Consider the following 13,991-nt stretch of genomic DNA (forward strand, 5'->3'; position numbering starts at 1 on the left):
CCAAACTCCATTTTCTCATCAGAAACCATTCTTTCTGTCACGCAAGAGATGCAGATTACCATAATGCTTCTCCTCGCCCCCCTTTCTTTCATTCTCTTTCTCAATCCTCCTTTTGTCTTTTCCACACCCATCGCCCATTTCCCTCACCATCCTCCTCGTCTCACCAATGCCTCCGACCAACACGCTCTGCTTGCATTCAAGTCTGCAATCACATATGATCCCTCCCACTCCTTAGCCACGTCTTGGATCCCAAATGTCTCATTCTGCCAGTGGACGGGCATCATATGCAGCAGGCGCAGGCAGAGAGTCGTAATTACATAGAGAGGACCATGTCTTCTCCTTAGTAAATGTGAGGGTACGTTGGGGAATGTGAAATGAATAAATATATATTGATGATAAGATGGAGAGGACTATGTCTTCTCCCAAGTAAATGTGAGGGTACATTGGGGAATGTGAAATGTACTTACATGGAGAGGACCATGTCTTCTCCTTAGTAAATGTGAGGGTACATTGGGGAATGTGAAATGAATAAATATATATTGATGATAAGATGGAGAGGACTATGTCTTCTCCCAAGTAAATGTGAGGGTACATTGGGGAATGTGAAATGAATACATATATTTTGAAATAATGGAAGGAGACCATATCCTACATAATATTCAATTTGAGAAGGTAAGTGGGGAATTTGAATAAATGGAAATCATAAATTTATATTAGACCAATATTTCTCAATATTTTCAGATAATGTAAATATTAACAAAATTTGTAGGATAAGATTTAAGTGGGGCATTACATACACCCCTCCTTCAGAAAACTTCGTCCCGAAGTTAGAATGAAAAGATACAAGGAGTTTGAAAGCATAGCAAACCAGAGAGAGTTGTAGCATTAAAATTCGATAAGTCGGACAATGACATTACTTCCCATCAAGAATCTCCAACTGATCTATATCTTCCTATCCACCCTGGCCTACTTCCGTTCCCACCCTATCCATCCTCTGCTGCTCTATCAGTGGCAACGGCCATACTAACCACTGATAAAACCGACATGGTGGAAGCGTCGAATACCTCGACCGAACTTTCCCCAGCAGGCATCTGGCAATCGTCATCACACGTCTAGGTGGAGCGTTTAGTTGTCCTCCCCACCATTCCAGGTTTCGGAGGATACACGGTGGGAAACACCTCCACCCCTCCTTCAGAGCATAGACCACACTACAGAGCTGGTTGGACTTGTCATCGAATAATCCAGTCAGGTCGTCTTGCCACCTGTCATTTGCATTTTTTTTTTCTCGTGTCATAAGAGTGCATATCAAGTAGATACCAATGAAGTAAAATAATGTACATTATACCTTCCTCATGAGAGGTCTCATCCTTCCCTCTTGGCTATCACATAGTTCTTTTCCCCTGTGGGTTAGCCTCTCATTCATGCATTTATATAACAACAAGACATATAATCATCACATTACTAAGTCTAGTATCCATGTGTCAATCCAAGAATTCTCGCTAAGTCATTCATTTAAATAAATCATATCCACTTGAGCTATATATGGACCAAAGTAATTCTAATAAGTTACGCACTAGATAGTCCATCACTAAGTGAGTCATACATGTAGTCCATACATCAACCATTTCTATCATTAATATCAAATCTATCAACTGATTCCCCTACTTCTCTTCTGCATATAAAGATGAAGCAGCATTGTAAGCTTATAAACTATATATCAAAATAGCATATTCATGGTAGATGAGTGAAAGGCAAGAGAAGCTGCAACCCAGTTGTTGTGTAGGCATGTACAAGTCATTTATAATAATAATCCTCTGAGATGCTGCTGTGAAGAAGCTCTAGGGTTGCAAGACTGAAGTGATAGTTGTGTTGTCATTCAAGTGTTTGTTGAAATCGATCATTCTCAGATCATTTCTTCGCTGTTCAAAATTCTCCTTCGAATTTTCTTTTGTGGACTTCTTTGCAACTTTCTCCTCTAACTTGCAAAATTCCAAATCTATTTCTCCTTTTCCAATGAATTCTCTTGTGAAATGGTATCTGATGGCTGTGTTTGCTGCATCAATGAAACACTTAATTATTACAAAATATGATTCTTCCCTTTTGTTGTTCATGAAATCTTATATTATCTTTCTTAATTATATAGCTTGACAAGCTGTTATGTTTGCTGCCACATGCTCCACTTCTTTTGTGGAAAATGACGCAATGGCTTGTTTCTTTGAAACCCGTGAGATGCTTCCTGACCCAAATTTGGAACACAATAAATATGCTCTTTCCATCACCTATGTTTTCTCTCCAATCACAATAAATGTACCCAATTAACTCAAAGTTATGTACTGCAATATACAAGATTCTTCCATGGTTTTTGGTGCCATTCACCTACCTTAAAAATATCTTTCTTGCTTGCAAGTGTGCTTACATTGGAGTCTCCATAGCCGTAGAGATTAGACTGACTGCATACATGTTATCAATTCTTGTTGTTTTCACATACATAAGACTTCAAACCAAACTTCTATAAAATGTTGGATCTATATTGCTATTGCAATTATCTTTGCTTAGCTTCAGATCTCTTGTCGTTGTTGTTGGCGTTAGCTTGCTATTCAACTTCCTAAATCTTTTCAAGATAACCCCTGCATACTTGGTTCGAGATATAAAGATACTTTCATTTGTTTGTTCGACTTTAATACCAAAAAATATCTCAATAAGCCCATTTTTGTTATTACAAATTCTTCCTCGACTGCTAATCTAGATTCTTCTATGGATAGATTATTTCCTGTAAAAATAAAATCATCTACATACAAGCAAATAATTATAATTTCACCTTCATTGCTAACTTTGATGTAAACTGTTTGGCTTCCTGCTACTTTTACTAAAACCATTGCTCAATAGTTACGAGTCAATGCAGCTATACCAAGCATTTGGCAACTGCTTGAACCCACACAATGCTTTTCTTAACTTATACGTCATTGGGAAAAGTTGATTTTACATCCATCTGATGGACTTATCATTTGTATTGAGCTACTATTGCCATGACAACTATAACGGTTTCCATTCTTTGTACAAGAGCAAAGGTTTGATTATATTCTCTTCCATATTGTCGTTTGTACCCTTGACTACAAGTTGTGCTTTGTGCCTTTCAATTATGCATTATACATCATTCCTGGGTTTATAAACTCACCTCACACTAATAACTCCTTTTTCTGCTAGAAGATTTACTATCTCTCACGTCTCATTTTTCTCAATTGTTTGGATTTCTTCATCCATGTCATCACACCATTTTCTTTCTTTTACTACATTCTCAAAATAAATAGAATCAGATTAAAAAAATATAGCAAAACTCACAAAGTCATTATCATCATCTTCACACTTGGATATCTCATATATTTCTTACAAGTAGAAAAGAGTCTTCATCTTGATGCACCAGATACCATTTTCCCATCAAGCTATGGTACACTACTAGCCATCTCAAAACTGCAAAATAAACACCAAAAAGCCTCCAAATCTTCTTCTCCATTCATACCTTTTACTTCTCTTTTGCATATAACGATGAATAATCTTCTTCTCTATTCATACCTTTTACTTCTCTTTTACATATATAGATAAAACAGCTCTGCAAGTTTAGAAACTAACTTCCACAATTCTAATTTAATTGTCAATAAAGTTTCAGGATCCATAGTTTGAGTAAATGAAAAATGTTACGCTGGTAATATATGATAAAAAGAAAGAATATATTCATAAACCCAGCACTTCAATTATCATCGAAATTTAGAAAAAGAACTAGGAGAAATAAAACACAACCATCTAAAATTTCCTAAATAATGGATCAGTATATAAATCATGGTTGAGGCCACCATAAGTTGTTAGATTCGAAGGCTGATATCGATACTCGAATTGGTCGTTGAGACATGCGAGGCCCAGGGAATCTCAATCGCCAGACTATCAATTTCCCATTCCAGTTATATATCGATATATTCATTTTCCGATCCATTACCATTACCAACCCACTGCTATTAACTGCTACTGAATCCAATAATGGAATGCTGCATTTTGCCAAACGGTTCTTTTTTACATCACACCATACTTCTGCTTCATTCAACTTCCATATGCGAACAGAGTCATGGCCCTTGTGCTCCACTAGCACCACTTGCCCATTGTAATCCCCTAAATTTTCAGGACTAATCCTTTTGCATCTCTGTGGCAACGGGATTTCTGTCCACAGCCCGTCAGCAATATTGAAGGCTACCATGAGATTAGGGATGGGATTCGGGGGATTGGGAGGCAGAGAAACCCAGTAAAACTTGTCATTACAGAAGATACCCTCTCCAGTAGGACGAATATGGTCCAGGACCATCATGGAAACTTGAGTCCACGCGTTGGATTCTGAATCATAAATACACATCACAATTCTTCTCCTGCTACTAGAATATCTGCCCAGCAGGAGAGTGCAACGCCTTGTGGAAGAGTCGAAAACCATTCCATTGAAAACGAAAGCAGGTATTGGAGGACGAGGCAGCTGTACCCAATTCCTGGTACTGGGAATGCCTATGGAAAGATCCAACATATCCCCTTTTCTATGACAACAGAAGATGCCCTTGCAAGTATTCACAACGACGTGATTGAGCAAAGGCACTTTGTAAATGTGTGAACCAGTACTGCATCCTTCTATAACCCAAAATTCCACATCATCTTTGGAATCCCAATGGATCTGAATCAGAAACCCCGGGGTGGAGTACAGCGACCAAATTGGAACAAGTCCTTCGAAGGCATCACGGGAAGACAGTAGATGTTTCCACTGTTTGCACACAGTCCTCATTTTGCCAAGAACCCTAATGGGCAGCCTCGCTAAAATCATATGCAACAACTCTTTTGGGATCCTTTGCCATATTTCAGCTTCCATTGCTACAATATTTCTATTTCACAGAAAATATAAGAAATATTTTTCTTCCTGTTGAGGCTGCAACTCTTCCTGGAAACCTCCCAGCACTTCTGCGCAGTCCGCTCTATTTTTCAAGATCCAGAATTACCTCAACAACATACACAAAGATCATGGCATTCCAAAACACCACACTACATATTCATAAGAGCAACCTTTACAAAAGCATCTGACTGAAATCCATTCCTAGTTACATAACTATGAATCAATTTACCTTCTTCTAGAGTTTCTAAATGATCACAAGCTTAGAGCACACCTACCACTGTAACTGAGTCCAGAATCACACCCACCAGCTACAGCTGATGAAAGAATGCGAATACCTCCTTATATGATCTATCATTTCTCAGTGCATAACCAAGAAGCATTGTAGAGCATTAAACCACACTCAATTTAGATGTTTTCACAACATTTGGCATGAACCTCGACAGATCCAAATTTAGGATAGAAGTGATTTCATCCACCACAAAACGTTGGAATTGAACCCATTTATGCCTATATGATAATGAACTTCTTTCCCTATTGCAAAGTTGATATGTCACTACAATCCTAGTACCAATGGGAACATAAAGTGAATTGGAAATATGCCTTCATTTTACATTTGGTACTACAGTGTAGGTGTTTTCCCGCTCAGCCGGTTTGTGGCAAACTCTCATAATTACATTCCATGGGTTAATATTTTTCCTAGAATTTTATCATAAAATAGTCGGTCATCTCCTGGACTGCCATACTTGGCATACATGCTTACGATGTTGTTATCTCAAAATGGATTTGTTAAAGGCCACTTATAACTATTTGGGTATGATGTTTTTAGCTCTCTCAGGGTGCACGGATATCAGCATAGGCTTGCAATAGAGCAGCATCAGGGTCAATTAGTAAACCTCGATAGCTCTTGTCATACAAAATATCCATATCCTCCTTCAATGAACGATCGTTGCATTTGTCATGGAGGTTGTTGTTATTGTTTCATTGTGGTTTGGGGAGAAAGGATGAGAAAGTTAAAAGTGGTGATATGCATGATACGTATGTAAGCGTTCCAGTAATCTCTTAGTTCAAAATCAGCATAACGTAGGGAACATTGTGTAGATGTTGTCATTGTTAACTATAAGTATCCATTGAGATTGTGAAATCCTTCAATGAAAATTTGTTATTGGGTAGAATCATACTTGAGGAACTAAAAAACACACATGATTCAAATTGCAATGAAATAAACCCAAAATTTTGATATTCCTGAAAGGACCTTAACTGTGATGGTTCTGTAATTGACAGTTTACAATTGAGTATTAAACCAACCAGTGTGCAAGCATTCGAGTGGTCCACTGAATTGAACCTAGAAAGTCTGATCCTACTTTGATAACATGATATAGTGAACTAATCTCCTCAACCCCATCCTTTGAATACTATAATGCCAACCAGTGCCTTCTACATATATGGCAGGTTTGAATCTCCTCAAATAATATTAATGTTCCTATCCATAATTATCCAAATTGGCCAATATGCCAACTAATCTACCCTTAGTCATTCCTAAAACTAATGGTAAACCTAAAGAAGATCCCTCCAACAACATTATATCTGTAGGGGAGATATATTATCTGTTGGTTGTAGTTCTTCATGTTATACTTTAAGGGCATGATTATTGTTCGATCACTCACAATCTCAACTACATGCGTACCTAAGGCACTATTATGGATGAAATTAAGTTGATACCAATACAACTAGAAATTGGTACAGAAAATCAAACCATGAAATATTAATTGAACCAACAAGGTCAAGGATGGCTTAGACAAAAGAAAAGGTTCACTCTTGGAATTCTTCATTCGTAAACACTGTTAGCTGTTCACTTACCAAGCTTGTAAAATGTAAAGTAAATGTGAATACAAAGGTCTTATGTTCAAATCCCCTATTATTTACCTATGAACACCTGCTGGGGGTGGCCCTGTTCACCCAGCAGTTATAATGGTCGTCGTTATAGTGGTAGTAGTAGGGTAGGAATAAACCCCATATCACACAAGTATGATACCGGTCCAGTTGCTGATTCATCTTATATTGCTGGTCAAGAATGGAAGTCAAATTGGAATTTCCATCTTTTTATTTGACAATGTTATGACCGTCACTACCCACAAAAGAAATATAGCAAGACACAGGTAAAGATATTAGCATGTCCCTGGTGATATGATAACCATAGCAAGATAGGAAACAGTTTGAACAACTTATGTTTCTTGCCAGATGTAAATATTGGATATACAACTATACTATATAGACATACCGACAATTAAGCTAGTGTTCTCGTTTTTTTTTTTTTTTTGAAAATTCAATTTATTCAGAGTGGCATGTTTCAAAATGCTGCAATGACTGGAGTCAACGAGGATGCTAAGAAGAACTGTGATTTATATTCATATATGCTTAGAAAATACTCCATCAAAGCTTGCAACATACCTGGTAGCCACGCCCACACACAATACTTCCTCACAGTTTAGTTACATGTTCACTTAACCATTGTGTCTCGCATGAAGTCATATTCAAAGCGCTTCAGTTGAAGTTGTAGTACAGGAGGAAAATCAATGAAAAGAACACCCTTCTTTGCATCCTGTAGAGCATATTGCTCAGCATGATATTTATTATCCCCTTCAAGGCGTTCCACTTCAACATATTTATCAAATGAAGCATAGACATCTCGTCAACCTTTGACATCAAGCTGCAGATCATAAAATGACTCTTTCCTTGTTGACTTGTAATCTACATTTATGCATTCAATATAATTCATATGATGGCCCTCAAACAGTTGCTGTATTGTGCCCTCAACAACTGTCCCCTTCATTTTGTCTTCTAACTTCTCAGATAACACTCTGTTCAACTCCTGAACATCATGTTGCATAAAAGAATCATATGTGTCCCACCCAAAAGATTTCGTTAACTCCTTTGTCGCAACACTGGTGTCACTATACTGGAGCTTATAAAACAAACTCTGTAAAGCCAATGGAATGCTGCTAGATGGCATGTCATTTTCAGTTGTGGGCATATGATACACGGCCTTTCTGAAGTAAGGAATGTGATATAATGTCTGAAGAAGTGAGTTCATGTAGCATGTTGCTCCTTGATTCTTGAGCCCAACATAACATGTTTCTTTCGTTGAGTCATAGGACCAATAATCAATTACTCTGCGAACAACAACGTCCTCTTCTATTATGAGGGTATCATTCACCAGATAACCTTTTGAATGATCATACACATCTCCAAGCGGCATAAACGATGTGAAACCCTAGTCACTCTCTCGGGCATTGAACTAATGTTGTGTATATTTCCGGATGGAATACTTAGGGCTAATCTGATTAACAACCGCCAAGCTAAACTGCGCATATCTGCTCCAACCATAAGGCAATGTAGCAAAATCCGCCACATCCAAGTACACCGATAAGTGATCCACATTGTTCCCCTTCGGAAATATTAGCACTAGCCATTTGTAACCTCCCACGGTGAAAACTTCTGAGTAATGCTTCTTCACATTTAACCTCGAAAAATTATCGACAGCCCAAGTAAATCGAGAGGAAGGAGGATTGTCTGGAGGTTGATTCTCCGTGGTACTAACCGTCTCTCCTTGCCCTTCCATGGGCTGAGCCCCGTCATTGAACTCGGGATGCGGGACCAGCATTTCGTCCTCTTCTTGATCTAAAGGAGGAGGGGCCATCATTGTCATTGCGTTTGAGGGTATATCTGTTGATGCAAATCGCCCTCTGCGGATGTCAACCACCTCCAATATCAAAACCACTTACCTTCAAATCCTTTCTGGATACTGGTAACTGATTTGCTTCATATTAGAGTGTTAACTAAAGATACTGGTAACTGATTTGCTTCCAAACTTTACAGTGAACATGGGTCAAAGCAAAACAGGACTGACATAAGTACAAAATTGGGATCGAAGTCGAAAGCTCTAATGCGTTCAGTTTTACACTTAAACACGTACAGTCTCTATTTCTTTGATCAAACTTGCAGGTATATATATGTATATATATAGCCTCAGAACTATGATACATTGCCACAAGTTCTCGTCTTTTATGGCATTATACAGGACTGCAAAATATACCTTAAATAAGGTGACTGTAATTTGATGACCGCTCTTGAGTGACTGTAATTTGACTTTAACAGAAGAGCTACTCTATATTTGCTATGTGAAACCATAAAATCGATTATCCACTGATGTATATGATGCTTCGGATCTCATAGGTGGTTTAGAATTTGGATCTCTTAAATGCTGGAAAACGTTTTTAGATGATGAGACCCTTCGTTAACTTTGTCAATGCCCTGGAGTTTGGTCACACATAAATGTGCACAAAATTCTGAGCTTCGGATTGAGGTAGCTCAGAGGCTTTGACTCTCTTCAAGGGTAAACACAGACCTCATCTATTGTGTCTAGAACTGCGCTCTCCTTACCAGGATATTCGATCATCTTTGGGCTCTAGAACTGGCCCCTTGGTTTTCTAAAATAGGGTTTTATATGATCTTTATCTTGATCCAAAAGACTGCAGCCTAATCACTATTTGCAAAAGTCCCCAGAACTGCAAGATTCTTCATCTAGGAGCTCGGTCCAGATTTTTTTTTTTTTTTTTTTTCCTATAATATTATTTATTCTATCAAGAATTTTACAGGCGCATTTAAGTTGAAGCAAAACACTAGCTCTATCATATCCCTAGGCACTAAGCCATTGGACTGCTGTTGAAACATTTTGACATTCTAATTTTCTGGATTTTCAGCTATTTAATAAGAAATTTGATTATGGAATAGCTATTTAGTGGGCTTTAGGTCCAGATTTTGAACCAAAGCTCTAATACCATGTGTAAGGTCCTGATTCCTATTATTAGAGCCTCAATACACTAAAAGATCTATTTTCCTGCTGATTTAAAAGTAATAAAATGAGCTTACTAACCTTCTTACATAGCTTTAAACATTTAACATCTTATCATTTTATCATAAGCAACATAACTTAAGGTGAGCATTCCATTGATATCTGTTAGCGCTTGAGATTTCACCCTACGCTGAGGAAGGTAAACCTTCAAGGCAACATCAAACCATTTCACCTCGTAGCTAGCCCTACGGGGTATGAGAAGGCTCTCTCCGGTCAAACTCGGTAGATCTTTCAATAGGATGAGCTGACCCAATTAGGAACACTGATATTAGGCTAGTAAACTGATAAGGAGGGTTGATTTAAAGTTTTTGGTGTTTTTGGTGGCAATTGGAGGGAGTGCAATTCAGGGTGCGGGGATTGAGCTCAGCTTTTGCAGGTGGGTCTTTGGGGCAAGGTAGGAGTTTGTGCTTATGCCTTTAGCTGAGATGAATGATCAAGGAAGAAAAAGAGAAGCTAAAGAGGGCAAACAATGACTTTGAATCCTCTCTAGACAGTGGAAAACATAAACATTAAACAAATTTAAAAGTTGAGCATGGCAAGCATGAATTCAAACTTTATCACTTCGTTTGTTTAATAAGATGTAGTAAAGAAAGAGATGGAACACATAAACACACTTAAAATTAAAATAAGAGAACACACCATCAACACAAGAGTCCACAAGAATCCCAATGATGTCTGCAAAACCCTGGTCTTCCCTTTCCTTAAATTGCAGAGATACAAGTAAAATATACAATAGGAGCTTCTCCCTCAAGAGTCCAACCTCTCCAACCATGAAAATGATTGAGAAAATACATAATATAGGCAAGCCAACCTCTTCCCTTGCCTCTAGGGGTCGAGCTCATCCTTCTAGGAGCTGTTTCAACCAATTCTAAACTGAGCCCTAAAACCTAGGCAGTCAAAACAACTTGCCTCTAAAACTTAGGAAACCTATCCATGCATTAAATTTTTACCATTTACATTCAAGAATCTTCTAGAAGTGATCAAGGAGAGTAAAAGTATCTTAGAGCCATGAAAGTTACATAAAAATCCATGATTTACATGCCCAAAAAGGTAACCCAAGTCAAAACTGTACTTTTCTGGCCGAACTGGTCAAAATAGGCAAAATTCCTTGACATGCAGCGCACATGTGCCTGACACATAGCGCACATTGAGAGGCATTTTTGAGGGCCTTCCCGGTGTCCAAATCAGGTGCAAGCTAGCTTATTGGAAAGGTCTGCGAGTCTTCTTTCCAACCCCACTGGAAGTTTTGAATTTGGAGTTGATTGGACCCCTCAAAAATCAATTCTCCCAAGACAGCTTTCTGCAACTCAAAATATGGGCAGAAAGTCAAAATTTGCATGTATTTTGACCTTTTGGAGGCCCAAATCTCCATAAAAACTGAAGTCCATCCATAGGTAGGTGTAACTTTGCATGAAAATTCCAAAAATGCTGAGTTTTTCCCGTTCTGAGTTGCCCCCATGTAGCGTAGCGCACGGGGCGCTGCATGTCAAAAGGCCAAAACCTGTCAATTTCCCAAAAAATTCACAAATGACAAAATTTTCTCCAAATTTCTTGAAATTTGGACTGGGAGTCCCCAATCAAGTAACATGCTCATTCAAAGAGGCTTTGGCCAAAATTTGGAGTTGATTGGGCATTTTCCTTCGTTTTTGTGCTTTGGCCAACCGTCCTTGGAGCACCTTCGTTCTTGCCGGCATTTTTGACATTTCTCTCAAACCATGACACCTGTGTAAAAAGTGAAGGAGTTTTTTCTTCCTTGGAATGTTTTGGACAAAAACCTCTCTCAGTTTTGAAAAATTCATCTTTGATTGCTCAGAAACAGCTTTTGAGTGAAACTTGTCCCGATGTGTGAAACAAGGAATTTTGTCGAAATGGAGCGAAATGAAGGGGATAGGGGGCTTCTAAATTCTTGGGGAAATTTTTGGAAGTAGGGAGGGATGTTAGGAAGCAGGGGAAAGTGGAATCTCAGAGATTGAGTGAGGGGAAGGGGTCAAAAAGGGCAAAACACAGGCCAAACCTAGAAAATTGCCAGGTTGTAGCTAGAAACTAGGGTTTGTGCAAAAATGAGGAATTTGGCGGATCTAAGGGGTGGGAAGTGTTTGATAAGGTACTTTAAGGATAGGGGAAGGTGTATGAACATCAGGAAACAAGTTTTTCCAGTGATTTGACCATCCAAGAGAAATTGCCTTCAAAACCCTAGGAGAGGGAAATGACCTTGCCTAGGCACAACTAAAGCATGAATAAGGAGTGAAATGAATCATTCGACACTGACATGATAATGAAAACCCTCTGAATGATGATACACTCAGCTGAATGATGACATAGACTGACATTTGGGCAACTTTGAACAGAGTGAAAGCAAACCCTAGACCTAATGCCTAGTGACCAAATTTTGCTTGAAGACTCACTGAAATGACAAAATTTGACCTTGACACTTTGAGACCACTTTGTAAGAGCATATTTGATCACTGTAGGAAGGCTGGAAAGACTGACACTAACATTGGCTCCAATGGGGATGGTAGCTCCTTGGAGGTGCCAAGAACTTTAGACCTCTGGGAGAGCAGACCAGTGCCTTACAACCATTGGGCGATGGAGTCATTATTTACACCTTTGACACATTTATTGAATGAAAACTTGACTGAAAACTGATTGAAACTTAACTGAAGCTTGACTCAAACCGACTCGATGGCAAACTGAAATAACTTAAAAACTCACTCAACAAAATGAACACAAATGACTCATGACTGACTTAACTAAAACAAGAGAAGGGTAGCAGTCCATCAAGATGTGAAATCATGATGACAACCACCGGTGTTTCTTACAAGACTATATACATCAAACTATATCAAAATGCCAATGCAACCAATCAAGTAGATGCCTACTTGATTGATTCTCCTGATCAGATCTTCTGGTCAACAATACAAACTGATAACTAGGCATCCAAAAACATAGCTGACCATGATATCCTTCATCACTGAACACAACAATAATCACTTTCACTGCTGGTTGCAACAAACTTGCTAGAGGATCTTGAAAAACATGTGGATTTGCCATTGCCACCTCCTGCTGAAAGAACAACGTTTCCTTTGCTTCAAATTCTAATCTACCTTCATCATGTGCTTCGGTAAAAGGATGCTCATAAGCTTCAAAAAATTCCGAACAAATGGATGAGCAGATCTCTTCTTGGAAAAACACTTCAGCACATGAAACACATGAAGAATCTGAAAGGGAATCCTGTATGCTCTGATTTTCGGTAGTCAGACAATATGGTAAGTGATCTTCATATGATATGACAGCCAGATTATCATCTTTGTGAAGGAAAACATTATCAGTTTGTTGCTCTACAAGACAATCATCTTCTTCAACAGAGGAAGAAATTTCCCCAACATTTTCCTGACTATGTGTGCATTGCAAATCTGTTGTAGCTTGGGCTGTAACAGGACCTTTCAAAAGCTGATCTATTTCCTCTTCAGACAAAGGAGACAATGCGTTTTGTTTTCTTCTGCTTAAACAATAATCATCTTCATATGACAAGGCATTCAAACTATCATTTATTACTGAGTTATTGAAAGGATATTCATCACTTACTTGCACAAAAATCTCAGCTTGCTGTTCATAAACATCTGAATCCAAAACTCTGTCTATGATCTCAACAGTAGAGCTCTCTTTGATGGGTTGCATGTTGTTGTCTTCTGTGGGCAGATCTGAAACAACATTTGCTCTTTTCTCATTTTCAACCATATTGAAATCTTCAGCCTGCTGATCTTGTCAAGTATCCTCTAAGATTTCAGTGTGTTGCTGAAATGGATTCTCATACAGAGCCTCCATGATCTCTTCATCCATGAAATTATTATCTTCATAAAACTTCTCAAGGCTTTCAATAAAACTATATGCATGCTGGCAACAGTCTTGAACTAAATTTAATGATGGATAAGAGTCCTTATATCTTTCAATGAACATAGTATGAAAATCCTTTAAAAAGTAAATACAAGCAGGCGGCAAACTTTCATACCATGCTTGGGCTTTACCTTCCAGAGTGGCCAAAAATATCTTCATCAAGCAATCTTCAGGAAAATTGATCTTGAATTTGCGAATATGCATATGAAATCTAACTAGATGTAAAGCAGCATCCTTCTTACCATCATCATTAAATGTAGGCAAATTCCT

At 38.3% G+C, this 13,991-nt stretch overlaps 1 protein-coding gene and 1 pseudogene across 1 annotated transcript; both read right to left on the reverse strand.

Moving 5' to 3' along the window:
- Nucleotides 1–3,832: 3,832 nt before the first annotated feature.
- Nucleotides 3,833–4,894, reverse strand: LOC149185312 (F-box protein At5g49610-like). Its single transcript, XM_089415619.1, has one exon. The coding sequence runs from the start codon at nucleotides 4,892–4,894 to the stop codon at nucleotides 3,833–3,835; it is 1,062 nt and encodes a 353-aa protein (XP_089271745.1).
- A 2,518-nt stretch (nucleotides 4,895–7,412) lies between these two features.
- Nucleotides 7,413–8,621, reverse strand: LOC149185313 (ubiquitin C-terminal hydrolase 13 pseudogene; annotated as a pseudogene).
- Nucleotides 8,622–13,991: the final 5,370 nt, after the last annotated feature.

Source organism: Pinus tabuliformis, chromosome 3_2 (assembly GCF_031772625.1).
Source record: "Pinus tabuliformis cultivar Carrire ecotype Pingquan chromosome 3_2, CPIR1, whole genome shotgun sequence".
In the NCBI taxonomy this organism is placed as follows: Eukaryota; Viridiplantae; Streptophyta; class Pinopsida; order Pinales; family Pinaceae; genus Pinus; species Pinus tabuliformis.

Excerpts from the sequence above, each read along its gene's own strand:
- LOC149185312 (XM_089415619.1), bottom strand. The coding sequence starts at position 4,894 with ATGGAAGCTGAAATATGGCAAAGGATCCCAAAAGAGTTGTTGCATATG.